The sequence below is a fragment of the Somniosus microcephalus genome, chromosome 26, assembly GCF_052327205.1.
Source record: "Somniosus microcephalus isolate GS21.2 chromosome 26, FLI_Smic_1.0, whole genome shotgun sequence".
Classification (NCBI taxonomy): domain Eukaryota; kingdom Metazoa; phylum Chordata; class Chondrichthyes; order Squaliformes; family Somniosidae; genus Somniosus; species Somniosus microcephalus.
Window position 1 is genome coordinate 15,959,543 of NC_141012.1, and position 13,539 is coordinate 15,973,081.

General features: G+C 46.6%; 1 protein-coding gene across 1 annotated transcript in view; it reads left to right on the forward strand.

The window, feature by feature from the left end:
- The window catches only part of dlat (dihydrolipoamide S-acetyltransferase (E2 component of pyruvate dehydrogenase complex)), a 30,810-nt gene that overhangs the window by 7,305 nt on the left and 9,966 nt on the right, over nucleotides 1-13,539 (forward strand). Inside the window, exons 2-8 of the mRNA XM_085967905.1 lie at nucleotides 555-656; nucleotides 1,831-1,955; nucleotides 9,125-9,272; nucleotides 9,954-10,080; nucleotides 10,867-11,042; nucleotides 12,301-12,445; nucleotides 13,287-13,354. Coding sequence (XP_085824031.1) covers nucleotides 555-656; nucleotides 1,831-1,955; nucleotides 9,125-9,272; nucleotides 9,954-10,080; nucleotides 10,867-11,042; nucleotides 12,301-12,445; nucleotides 13,287-13,354 — 891 coding nt within the window. The remainder of the gene's footprint in view (nucleotides 1-554; nucleotides 657-1,830; nucleotides 1,956-9,124; nucleotides 9,273-9,953; nucleotides 10,081-10,866; nucleotides 11,043-12,300; nucleotides 12,446-13,286; nucleotides 13,355-13,539) is intronic.

The window sequence follows — 13,539 nt, forward strand, 5'->3', positions numbered from 1 at the left end:
GTGGATTTTGCTTCCAATTTACACTGGACTCTGAATGTCCAGTTTTTGAGTAGTCTGTGTGGAAATCTCTACGCCAACTATCTGCCCTCCCAATAATTCGCCTCCTATCTGGTGTCAAAAAGTGCTCTTTCTAACCACGTGCATGCCTGCCCTTTGCGTAGAAATGTTTGCAGCCAAGGTGCTTGTTTCGAAGAGTTGCCTTTCAGGGAGATGTATGGTGCCCAAGGACCCGTTTTACTGACCTGATGTGATGCTCTACAAGTAAGTGCACAGATTTTGGGAGGGCCGGAAATATATGAAATCTCTGGCGCACACCTGGTCTTTCGATGGAACACTCGTGCAATTTACAAAATCTTTTGCGCTCTTTGAGTGTGTTTTTGTAATTTTTCTTATTGGCTGTCCATTTCTTCCATTTCTGCTGAAATTGTTTGTCGTGAGGACGTATTTCAGATTAAAGGACAAATAATGGCCTCCGTTAATGCAAAGATATCTTTGAAAGATGTTGTACCAGAAGGGTTGTGTGACCTGATTACTCATTGCTGTTCTATTCATAGATGCCGTTACCTGCCCTGTCACCCACAATGCAAATGGGAACTATAGCTCGGTGGGAGAAGAAGGAAGGAGAAAAAATAAATGAAGGAGATTTGATAGCTGAGGTATGTGAAATTAAAACCCTGTTTAATCTATGTGCATTCGAGAACTTTTAGTGTACAAAAGCTCACCTGGCTACTTTCACGGGTGTGTAGCAATGTCATGTCTACTTTCTGTGTTGCCCACTGTAGAGATGTATAGGGGTATCAAGCATGTTTTCACTTTTTTATTACCTCTGAAAGATCTGATTTTTGTCAGCTCATTTGCCTCATTGCTGTGTGTGGGACCTTGCTGTGTGTAGATTGGCCGTTGCCTTTCCTTGCATTACAATCATAACTACACTTCAAAGGTATTGAATTGGCTGTGAAGCACTTTAAGATGTCCTGTAGATGTGAAAGGTGCTATATAAATGCCAATTTGTTCTAATATAAGCTCTAGAAAAGGTTTAAAAAAATCTGACAGCCTGCACGGGTTTCTAATTAAATTCACTGCAAAAACAGGATTGAGATATAGTCAGTAATCTAACTGTGTAATAAGCATCTATATTGTATTTGCTTAAACTGCATTCTTGTATTTTTTTTGATATAATGGTGTCCATGACCATAGTAACACATTTAGAGAAAATGTTCTGTGAAGACCCTGTTATTGCATTAAAGGTCATTTTTAGTGACTTTACTACAGATGAGAACAAATAAAACTTTTTTAAAAACAAAGACTCTAAAAGGACAGTCAAATGCCAATGACCCACATACACTAAGATGGCTTTTCACCTATAATCTATTCTGATGTACAATCACTGTAGAAAGAGACTTGGTAAAATGCCAGCTGGGAAGGGTTTAAAGAATGGTCTTGCATGGGAAAGACATCAGCCTACGATATTAGGCACAGCATACGAAGTGGTCAATCTTTGTCGCTCAATGGTCTTATCAGCCTGGGATGTAGTCAGCAACCAACCCAAAATTTTATGAAAAATTTCAAGCAGTGCTTGTACCATTAGAAACTTTGTTCGGAGCTATTGTGGATTGTATACTCACCATGTGAGAAGTGTAAAGGATGAGATGAGATCAGATTAGTGCCAACTAGTTAAATATTAACAGGCTTCGGAGCACAGGCGTCAACAGTTTCCTATGGCTAAGGTGTCCAGAGTTGATTTTAAACAGAGGTGACAGTGTTATGCAGGACTATTGTTGTGTTCCTTTTTTCTGCTGTATTTTAAAAAAAGTAATTTTTTCTCAAAAGGTGGAAACGGACAAGGCAACAGTAGGCTTTGAGAGTCTGGAAGATTGCTATATGGCAAAAATCCTCTTGCCCGCAGGAACACGAGATGTGCCGCTTGGTACGATCATCTGCATCACAGTTCAAAAGTGAGCATGTAACTACTTTTAATTAACATTCCACTCTGCCTCTATCAGTACTTGTTTTTTTTTAATCCTCTTGTGTGACTTCCGTATTCAGTATATATTTATACATTGATGCGCCATCAATTACTCAAAAGACTGAGGTTAAGTGAGTAACAACCAGGCTTTTATTAACTAAAGAATGAAGGTCTAGTCTCGAGTGGTCGACCTGTCCAGAATACAAAGGGACTGGGAGGTAGTCACTTATATACCTGGAATAGTGGGAGGAGTCAGCCGAGGCATGTCCAGACCTGTACCTAGTGGAATACACATACACATACAGACAGGTATAACAGTGGTTTACCACATTCACCCCTTGTTTAAAAATGAGTCCGGCGGGGTGAAGTGTATTTAAAAGTTCGTGTATTGGAGTCTCTCCGGAGGTCTTGTCTGCCGCTGTGATCGACGTGGCGACGGCAGGGGTGGTGCAGCTTCCGGCGTCGCGTCCCGTGTAGGCTGGGGCACTGGAGTGTAGTCCTCGTGGGTGACGGTCCAAGGCGAGCCGGCTGCTGGGGTTGGATATCGGGGAGGGGGGGGTGGTAATGGGTAGTGGGTTACAGCGGTCCCCGAGGGTGCGAGGTCTCGTATGGAGACTGTGTCCTCCCGCCCGTCTGGGTACGCAATGTAAGCGTACTGGGGGTTGGCGTGGAGGAGGTCGACCCTCTCGACCAGGGGGTCCGTTTTATTGGTCCTCACGTGTCTTCTCAGTAGTACCGGCCCTGGGGACGTCGGCCATGGCGGTAACGCTGTCCCCGATGTGGACTTCCTTGGGAAGACAAACATTTTCTCGTGAGGGGTGGCATTGGTGGCAGTGCAGAGCAGTGACCGAATCGAGTGGCGCGCATCGGGGAGCACCTCCTGCCAGCGGGAGGTCGGAAGGCCCCTAGACTTTAAGGCTAGTAGGGCGGCCTTCCAAACTGTTGCATTCTCTCTTTCCACCTGTCCGTTCCCCCGGGGGTTGTAACTGGTGGTCCTGCTTGTGGCTATACCCCTAGCGAGCAGGTACTGGCGGAGTTCGTCGCTCATAAACGATGAGCCCCGGTCGCTATGGATATAGCTGGGGAAACCGAACAGGGTGAAGAGGCTGTTCAGACATTTAATGACCGTGGCACTGGTCATGTCCGGGCAGGGGATAGCGAACGGGAAACGGGAGTACTCGTCAATGATGTTGAGGAAGTACACATTGTGGTCGGAGGAGGGGAGAGGCCCTTTAAAATCGACACGCAGGCGTTCGAAAGGGCGAGTGGCTTTTATCAGGTGGGCTCTGTCTGGTCTATAAAAGTGCGGTTTGCATTCAGCGCAGACTTGGCAGTTCTTGGTCATGGTCCTGACCTCCTCAATGGAGTAAGGCAGGTTGCGGGCCTTGATGAAGTGGAAGAACCTGGTGACCCCCGGGTGGCAGAGGTCATTGTGGAGGGCCCTCAGCCTATCGATCTGCACGCTGGCGCAGGTGCCACGCGATAGGGCATCTGGGGGTTCATTGAACTTCCCAGGCCGGTACAAGATCTCATAATTGTAGGTGGAAAGTTCGATTCTCCACCTCAAGATCTTGTCATTTTTGATTTTGCCCCTCTGCTTGTTGAACATAAAAGCAACTGAACGCTGGTCAGTGAGCAGGGTAAATCGTTTTCCGGCCAGGTAGTGCCTCCAATGACGCACAGCCTCCACAATAGCCTGGGCCTCCTTCTCGACCGTGGAGTGTCTGGTCTCCGGGCCCTGGAGGGTTCGTGAGAAGAATGCCACAGGTCTCCCCGCCTGATTAAGGGTGGCGGCCAGAGCGAAGTTGGACGCATCGCTTTCCACCTGGAAGGGGATGGATTCGTCCACTGCGTGCATGGTGGCTTTGGCAATGTCCTCCTTGATACGGTGGAAGGCCAAGCGGGCCTCTGCCATCAGGGGAAAAGAGGTGGATTTGATCAGCGGACGGGCTTTGTCTGCATAGTAGGGGACCCACTGAGCGTGTAGGAAAAAAACCCTAGGCACCTCTTCAGAGCTTTTAGGCAGTGGGGCAGTCGGAGTTCCATAAGGGGACGCATCCGGTCCGGGTCGGGACCGATGGCCCCGTGTTTCACAACACAGCCAAGGATGGCGAGGCGGTCTGTGCGGAATATGCACTTCTCCTTGTTATATGTCAGGTTCAGGAGTTGGGCGGTGCGGAGGAATTTCTCGAGGTTTGCGTCATGGTCCTGCAAGTCATGGCCGCAGATGGTCACATTGTCTAGGTAAGGGAAAGTGGCCTGCAGCGCGTTTTGATCGACCATCCGGTCCATCTCCCTTTGGAAGACGGAGACCCCGTTGGTAACGCCAAAGGGAACCCTAAGGAAGTGATAGAGGCGGCCGTTTGCCTCAAAAGCAGTATACTGGCGGTCTTCGGGGCGGATGGGGAGCTGGTGGTACGCTGATTTCAGGTCAATGGTCGAAAAGACGCGGTACTGCGCGATCTGGTTGACCATGTCAGCTATGCGGGGGAGTGGGTAGGCGTCCAGCAGGGTGTAGCGGTTTATTGTTTGGCTGTAGTCGATGACCAGGCGCTGGAGCTGCCCTCAATAATCCCCTCCTTCAGGAGCCGCTCCACTTCGGTTTTGATGAAAACCCTGTCCCCGGCACTGTATCGCCTGCTCTTTGTGGCGATGGGCTTACAGTCGGGGGTGAGGTTAGCAAACAGTGGGGGGGGTGGGACTCTGAGTGTGGAGAGGTTGCATCTGGTGCGCGGCGGGCAATTTGGAGGCTGCTGGCTGCGGACTGAGAGTGGGGGGAGGGGGCCACCGTACGCCATCGTAACGCTTTTGAGGTGGCACTGGAAATCCAACCCCAGTAGAACGGCAGCGCAAAGTTGGGGCAGGACCAGGAGTTTAAAATTATTGAACACAGTCCCGTCTACTACTAGAGTCACCACGCAGTAGCCCCAATGTCCGCTGACTGGGACTCGGCGGCCATAGAAATCCGCTGGTGCGCAGGCAGGACTGGGAGAGAGCAACACCGCACCGTGTCGGGGTGGATGAAGCTCTCTGTGCTCCCGGAGTCAAAAAGGCAGCTTATTGCATGGCCGTTTACCTTAACGTCCATTTTGGACCGAGCTAGCTGGTGCGGTCTCGTTTGGTCCAGCGTAACAGAGGCCAGCGTAGGGGTCGGTGTGTCGCTGCGGGTATCAGATGGGGTGGGGGGGGGGGGGGGGTGGTTGGCGGCCTGCTGCGTCCCGGCTGGTGTCCAAGATGGCGGCGTCCATGATTCCCATGTGGCTGGAGTTGTCCAAGATGGCTGCTGGTGCGGTGGTTCGCACATGGCTGGGGAGGCCCAAGGTGGCGGCCCGCACGGCCCACACGCGGCGCTGTTGGGTGCCCAAGATGGCGGCTCGCACGGCCCACACGCGGCGCTGCTGGCGTTCGGGGTGGCTTTGGCCTTGCAGACGCTAGCGTAGTGTCCCTTTTTCCCGCAGCCCGAGCAGGTCGCATTCTTCGCCGGGCAGTGCGCTCTGGGGTGTTTGGCCTGGCCACAGAAGTAGCATTTCTGGCCTTGGGATACTGCTGTCTGGCTTTGGGACACTGCTGCGGTGGTTGGGCCGTTGTTGGGCTGTGGCTGGGGTGCTATGGGGCTGTCCTACCGTGTCCCAGGTTGTCGTTCCCCGCGGCGTCCACGGTGCAGAGGAGTAGGCATCCATGCCCCGGTAGGCTACGTCCAGCGTTAGTGCGATTTCGGAGGCTTTGTCGAGGGTGAGGTCACTCTGCTCCAGCAGTCGCTGTCGGGTGTAGTTGGACCTGTGGCCCGCTACGAAGGCATCCCGGATCAGTTCCTCCGTGTACTTAGTGGGCGTTACCGCCTTACACCCACAGGCCCGGCCAAGCACGGACAGTGCTTGGAGGTATCCCTCAGTCGATTCCCCAGGTTGTTGCTTGCGACTCCCCAGGAGGTGCCTGGCGTAAACTTCGTTCACAGGGCGCGTGTACTGGGTCTTGAGGAGCTGGAGGGCGGCTGTGTACAAGGTCGCGTCCCGGATGACTGAGTACACTCGGTGGTTCACCTTGGAGATCAGGACAGACAGTTTGTTTGCATCCGTTACGACCGCAGTGGAGGCAGTCAGGAATGCCTCGAAGCACATGAGCCAGTGAGCAAACTTGGTGGAAGCGTCCGCTTCCCGACTGTCCAGGTCCAGGCATGCTGGTGTGAGGATCTTCTCCATTATAAAAAATTTAGTTAATAAAATTGATGCGCCATCAATTACTCAAAAGACTGAGGTTAAGCGAGTAACAACCAGGCTTTTATTAACTAAAGAATGAAGGTCTAGTCTCGAGTGGTCGACCCGTCCAGAATACTAAGGGACTGGGAGGTAGTCACTTATATACCTGGAATAGTGGGAGGAGTCAGCCGAGGCATGTCCAGACCTGTACCTAGTGGAATACACATACAGACAGGTATAACAGTGATTTACCACATACACAAAATATTCAAATCCACAGTTACTGGATACAGTTGCATTGTATGTTTACTGCTGTAAGTAAATTTTATGACGTTCTGTGTAGTTTTAAGAACCAGTAACATTTTAAAGGTCCCATCTCTTTCATTTTAGGCTTCTCACTGTTCCCTGACTGAAGAGGTTGGTAGACAGCCTCTCGCAGTGCTGTTCTTGCACCAGCTGTTGGGAAGAGCACAAGGACAGCCCAAGTTGATTCCTCTTGACTTATTTGTTAAGGAAGTGCTAGCTTTTTCCACCTTCCTTGTGATCGCACAATTGAAACTGGGAGCTTGGTGTATGAAGACTTGGGTCATCAGAGCATTGCACTAAACCTCCAATTCAATGCGTCACTGTCCCACCCTCAAGAATCCTCCAAATTGTCTCTGTTCTAATGACAGTAAATCGTCCCCATTATGTACAAATGCATTTATTTTCTTGACTGTGACCAAATTCCATGGTATTATAACACCCATTTAAAAACTGCAAGGCAAAAGTTAAATATTTAGACACATTGCAAGCTGTACCTGCAGACGGAGTGTAGTCAAGGAATGTTGTCATTGAGATTGTTTAGTCATGCAGCTCAGATTTGGGACTAAAACGGGCAAACTTTGGGATAATGTTTGCAGTCCAATCTGTCTGCTACTGCAAACTAAGCGATAAGTGTACTATATTTTAAACAGTTGATAGAAGATAGGATGGAGACACACAAATTATAACTAGAGAGTGCATTGAAATATAAAACTGAACCAAAAGGAAATCTAGAATCTGCACAAAAAAAAAGTTTGACTATTGGACACCTCAAACTCTTATTGGGCCAGAACATTGTGCATAGAGTAAAGAACATCTGAAATGTTATGAATATGTAGCATTTTCAAATTTGGCCATATGATTTACTCTATCTTTCAACACACATTAAATCTATAAAATTAAAAGTGGTTAAAGTAACTGCTTCATTTTTTGTGGTCCAGCGTGCTGTGTACTTTCAGTTCTTGGACATTATTTCCCATAGTTCCTTATCATGAAGTGTCCTTCCGAGAAGAAAAATTAAAATCTGAGTCGCACGCTTAAGTTAACTACAATTGACCACAGTGCAAATTGACGAGGAAGAGGAAAGAGCCAGGGTTCCTACTCCTGATAACTATCCGGTGATTCCTACTAGAAAATGACACTTGGGTGAGAGGAGGGTTGGACTCGAATCTTGAGCCATCGCTTCCCCCAGCTGAATGTTGGGAAGACTAAAGCCATCATCTTCAGCCCCCAACACACAGTACGAGTACCTCGTCACCAACTCCACCTCCCCCTCCCAAACCGCTGTCAAACTGTCCACAGCCTCTGCACCCTGTTCAACACTGAGCTGAGCTTCTGACCTCGGATCCTCTCCATTGTAAAGACCGCCTACTTCCATCACTAACATCGCCTGCCTCTGCCCCTGCTTCAACCTGTCTGTCGCTGAAATCCTGATTCATGCCTTTTGTGATCTTCATACTCAAATTACTCCAATATTCTTTTGGCAGGCCTTCCATTCTCTTACCCCCCCCCCCCCCCCTGTAATCTTCAGCTCATCCAAAACTGCAGTCCATATCCTATGCTACACCACATCCCACTCGCTCATCAACCCCACCCCCAAAGCCTTACATTTAAATTTCCCATCCGTGTGTTTAAATCCCTCCAAGGCCTTGTCTCATCCTATCTAACCTCCTAGTTTGAACTTTTGATTCCTCTGACTTTGGCCTTTTGTGCATCTTCTCATTGGTGGCAGTGCCTTGAGCCACTTGGGTTCCACTCCCTGGAATTCCCTCCCTAAACCCCACTGCCTTTTCACCTCCCTCTCTGCTAAGACCCTCCTGAAACCCCTTCTCTGACCAAGCATTTGGTCACTCCTGCTAATCTCGCCTCCTTTCGCTTGACACCCATTTTCCTTATGCTTCAGTCAAGTGCCTTGGAATGTTTTTCTGCATTAAAGTCATTATAATAAAGAAGGAATGTGCATTTATATAAAGCCTTTTACATCCTCAAGATGCCCCAAAGTGCTTCACAGCTAATAAAGTACTTTTGAAGGGTAGTCACTGTTGTAATGTAGGAAAACATGACGAGACAATTTGCGTACATCAAGGTCCTGCAAACAACAATGAGATAAATGACCAGCTAATCTATTTTAGTGATGTTGGTTGAGGGATAAGTAATTGGCCAGGACACTGAGTGAACTCCCCAGCTATTGTTTGAATGGTACCATGGGATCTTTTGCGTCCATCTGAGAGGGCAGACAGTTGCTTGGTTTAACATCGCATCTGACGACGGCACCTCTGACAGTGTCAGCCTGGATTAGGTACTCAACGACCTGGAGGGGAACTTGAAAACCACAATCTTGAGATTCAGGTGAGCTTGCTACCACTGAGTCAAGGCTGAAAGCTAAAACCTGTCCATTGTGTATTGGAATGGTACCACAGTCGCTTGGAAGCTTGCTTGTTTGCCACGAGTTGGAGAGGCTTTTCCCAGGCGATTGTATGATGGCGGAGGGGCGGAAACGGAGTTGATGCACAAAGCCGTACCATGTCTGGACAGGGTGGGCTTGACTGATCTTATCCTGTCCTCCTCTATTCAGTCCTACACTGCCTGCGCTATCCATGTTGCTGTTAAATGATGACACAAAGTGTAAACCTCTTTCTCTGTCACTTGTATTGTCTAGCCGTGAGGATATTGAAGCTTTTAAGGATTACAATCCAGAGGCGGCGGCAGCAGCTTCTGCCCCATCGGCCCCAGCAGCTGCTGCAGCCCCTTCCGCACCCTCATCGCCACCCAAAGCTCCAGGCAGTTCTTATCCTCCCCACATGAAGGTGAGCAAAAAGAAAATGGAAATGTGAGTGGTACATCAAACTATCTGTTTCAGGTCAATTTGGATTATCTGGGAAACTAACCAATTTTTCTTACTGAAGTTTGCTGTGTTTGTTTTGGAGCTATTTATATGTCACAATCAGTTGTCGACATTAAAGGGCCTGTGAGTTAGCGGCCTGGTTTTTACATTCTTGAACAAATGGAACCCAATCTGTAAAATCTTGGCTTGCACACTGCAAATTTTAGTAAATCTTAATATGGGGGGATACATCTATTGAAATGGCAATAGTAAGCTAGGGAAATGTGTTATACATGGTACTTTTTGGTACGTAGAACTGTCTGATTTATCCTGCCTCTCTCCTGCCATTAAATGGTTGTAGCAGGCTGTATTCTGACTTAATTGAATACAGAATAATGTTAAGTAAAGGAGAAAGAATCTGGCAAATTTCATGGCAATATACCAATGAATTAATTTCCAGTTTTATTTTATATAGTCCTGTTAATCACAATTGACTTTAGGATGTTGTAACTTCTCACTTCAAACGTCCTTTTCAGTCAGCTTGCAAAATGCCATGGTTTCATATCAAATTGAGCTGTGAAATACTGCACTGCATCTTAATGTACAAGTCTCAATTTTCAATTTTGTGTAGATTATAAAGTCAAAGTATGCTGTCTGTTTGCAGATTGCCCTGCCTGCTCTTTCTCCAACAATGACCGTGGGTACCATTCAGCGATGGGAGAAGAAGGTTGGTGAGAAGCTGTGTGAAGGTGACCTCATTGCGGAGATTGAAACAGACAAAGCAACAATAGGTATGCATTGTGACGTGAATCAGTCATTCATGAAAGAAAGACTTATGAAATAATACTGAGCAGCCTGCGGGTGGCGCTGTCCAGGGAGAGTATAAATACTCAGGCACGGGCCCAGCTTGCGCAGGACATTCTTAACAGGAACTAGTGAAGGACACAACTAGACCTCCATGTTGTAAAACAGTTGATTAAAGCTTTGTTTAACGCTCAGACTAAGTGCCTAGTAGTTTTCTTACGTCGCATTGACTTGAGTGAAACATTACGTGTTTCAGAACTGCACTTGTGTACATTGAACAGCACTTTAACATCTGTGTTTGGGGACCTGATCTCATTCTAGTTAGTTCACGCCGTGCCCTAAAATGATTTCAGACACCGTTACACTATATGTTTACAATGCGGCCATAGTTGGGAGATTAGATTTGACTTGTCTCAGTATATGGACAGTGTAAAAATTGGGGATGGTTTGGGGTAGGGTAACACCTGACATTAAACAAAATTGTAACGTGGCAATGTGGTAATTGTTGATGCTTGTATAGGTTATTTTATGAAAATATGTAAACATTTCCAAAGATGTGTTCAAAATAAGCAGCATATAGCAGAAATATGATCAAATATAATTCATGGTGTATCCAGAAAAGGGAATTGAGGTTTTTTTGTTGTTGTTTTCCTCGTTTGATGTAGTTAGAATGTACGATAGCCAATTGACCAGCTAGATTGACATTTTAAAACCAACTGGAATAAGATTTATCCGAGTATTGTATTCTGGACAATCCATTTTGTCTCTCTTAGGTTTTGAAATAATGGAAGAAGGTTATTTGGCCAAGATTCTGATAGCTGAGGGTACACGGGACGTTCCTCTTGGGACACCACTGTGCATCATTGTAGAGAAGGAGTCCGACATTCCAGCGTTCACCGATTATGTGGAAACTGGAGTTGCTGATATTAAGCCACAACCTCCACCTCCAGTAAGAACACATACTATATCTACAGGAGTAACACTTGGAGCTTCAAACTTTCTTTTAAGAAATAATGTTTTTTCACCCCTCCTGTCTGTGTTAAATCCCTGGTGGCCATTTGGTACTTGCAATACTTCATCCAAGGGCTTGTTATTTTAAGGTGTGAACCTTGACTGTAACTGTTGTCAGGCTGGTCAAACATGGGTGAATCGAGATTCTTTCACCTGACGTCCACATGAGCAGGGGTTGTTGGATAGAGATCAGCAGCATGAATTCTGGTTCATTTTCCTCTATCTGACCCAGGGTTCTAAAGCCAGTCGCCACACCCCTAATGCCGTCTCGGCTGAGATCCGCTCGGAGTCCAGGGATTAAACCTAGGACCACCTTATATGGCTCAGCTACTTGCTGCATAAGCTTGTTGAGCTACCAGCAGAGCATTTCAAACAAAGGTTTCTGTGAACTCTTCGGGTTTCATGTCTGGCTAAAGTGCCTGATATTTGTTGTAACAGTGACTCATAGAAACATAGAAGATAGGAACAGGAGTCGGCCATTCGGCCCCTCGAGCCTGCTCTGCCATTCAATGCGATCATGGCTGATCATCCAAATTCAGTACCCTGTCCCTGCTTTCGCCCCATATCTCTTGATCCCTTTAGCCTTAAGAAATATATCCAACTCCTTCTTGAATATATTTAATGAATTGGCCTCTACTGCCGCCTTTGGCAGAGAATTCCACAGGTTCACCACTCTCTGGGTGAAGAAATTCCTCCTCATCGGCTTACCCCTTATCCTTAGACTGTGACTCCTGGTTCTGGACTCCCTGACCATCGGGAACATCCTTCCAACATCTAGTCTGTCTAGTCCTGTTAGAATTTTATAAGTTTCGATGAGATCCCCTCTCATTCTTCTAAACTCCAGCGAGCACAAGCCCAAATTGACATGCCTCAACTATTGAACACTCGGTATTGCTGATTTTCTGTTGTTACATCAGAGGCAGGCATTTATTATTGAAGCACTTAATGATGAAAAAGTTTTGTGCTGAGAACTTGTCCTTTGTGATTTGGATTGAGATTTAATGATAAAATGTCAAATACAATGGTGTATTCATAAATTTAATGGAAAGACATTTTAGCCGACTTTGCAGGTACCGTCCCCTAATGTCGCATGTCGTAACCATGTTTGTACAGTGAAAGTTGCTAGATTTTGTCTCTTGTTTAAAAGGATGATTGGGTTGCAGTTTGTTCAGCAAAACTTCTGAAATTTGTTGCAGGCTACCCCTCTCGCACAACAGGCTGTGGCAGCACCAGCTGTGTCTACCCCAGCCAGGCCCAGAGATCCCAAAGGTCGAGTCTTTGCCAGTCCTTTGGCAAAGAAACTGGCAGCTGACAAGGGCATTGACCTCCAACAAATCAAAGGTAAGTGGCATTAAAATTGAAATGCAACTAGTTACAGTTAACAGCACTGGGGTTGGTGTATTTTTGAAGTGTTTAGAACTATTTACGTCACAGTCACAGCCGATTTATTTATACCAAGAGCATATGTTGATTAGCTTGGCTCAGTTGGTAGCAGTCTTGCCTCAAAAGCAGAAGTTTGTGGGTTCAGGACGCACTCCATAATTTGGCTGACATTCTACAGTACTGAGAGAGTGCTGCGTTGTCAGAGGTTCAACCTTACAGGTAAGATGTTAAGCCAAGACCATGTCTGCCTGTTCAGGTGGATGTAAAAGATTCCACGGCACACTTCGAAGAAGCGTAGGGAGTTCTCCTGGCGTCTTGGCCAACCATTTTCCCTCGGCTAACACTGCCGAAAACACATTCATTTCATTTGCTGTTTGTAGGACCCTTGCTGTGTACGAAACGTCCCCTGCATTTGGCTGCATAACAGTCACTGTACTTCAAAGCAATCCATTCTAAATGAAGTGCTTTGAGAGATGTGATTAGGCGTGAGATAAATGTGTCTTTTTTAAAAACGTTAACGTGATAGGCGGTCCTTTTTAAAATAAACTAGTCTTTGCTGTTTCAATACAGTGACCCGCTAATCACTTCTGAATGGAGCTAGGAAAAGCTATGAAAGGTTATGTTTTTGTAAAAGAAAAGTACAGTTGAACACGTTGCAATTAATTTAAAACTAAAGATGAATAAAATTCAGCCCTCCTTGGAAAAAGGCAGTGCCGTGTAAAACATTACCAGACATCACACGGATTGGTTTAAAATTGGTATTTGTGCTCTGATTTGATGGTGTATTTTCCTTACTTAGGTACTGGACCAGATGGTCAAATCAGGAAAAAAGACGTTGATTCTTTCGTGCCTCCAAAGGTAGCGCCGGTAAGTTCATTTTAAAATAACTCCAAATAAGAGTCAAATTTACTGACTTTCAGATCTGAGACTGTCAAAACTGAAAATATTTTACTGGCTGCAGTAATATTAGGCTTATTAAAATCTGCTGCAAGGGGATTGCCCAGCACCGTTCACACTTTTGAAGCTCTGCAATTGAGTCTCTGGATACTCGG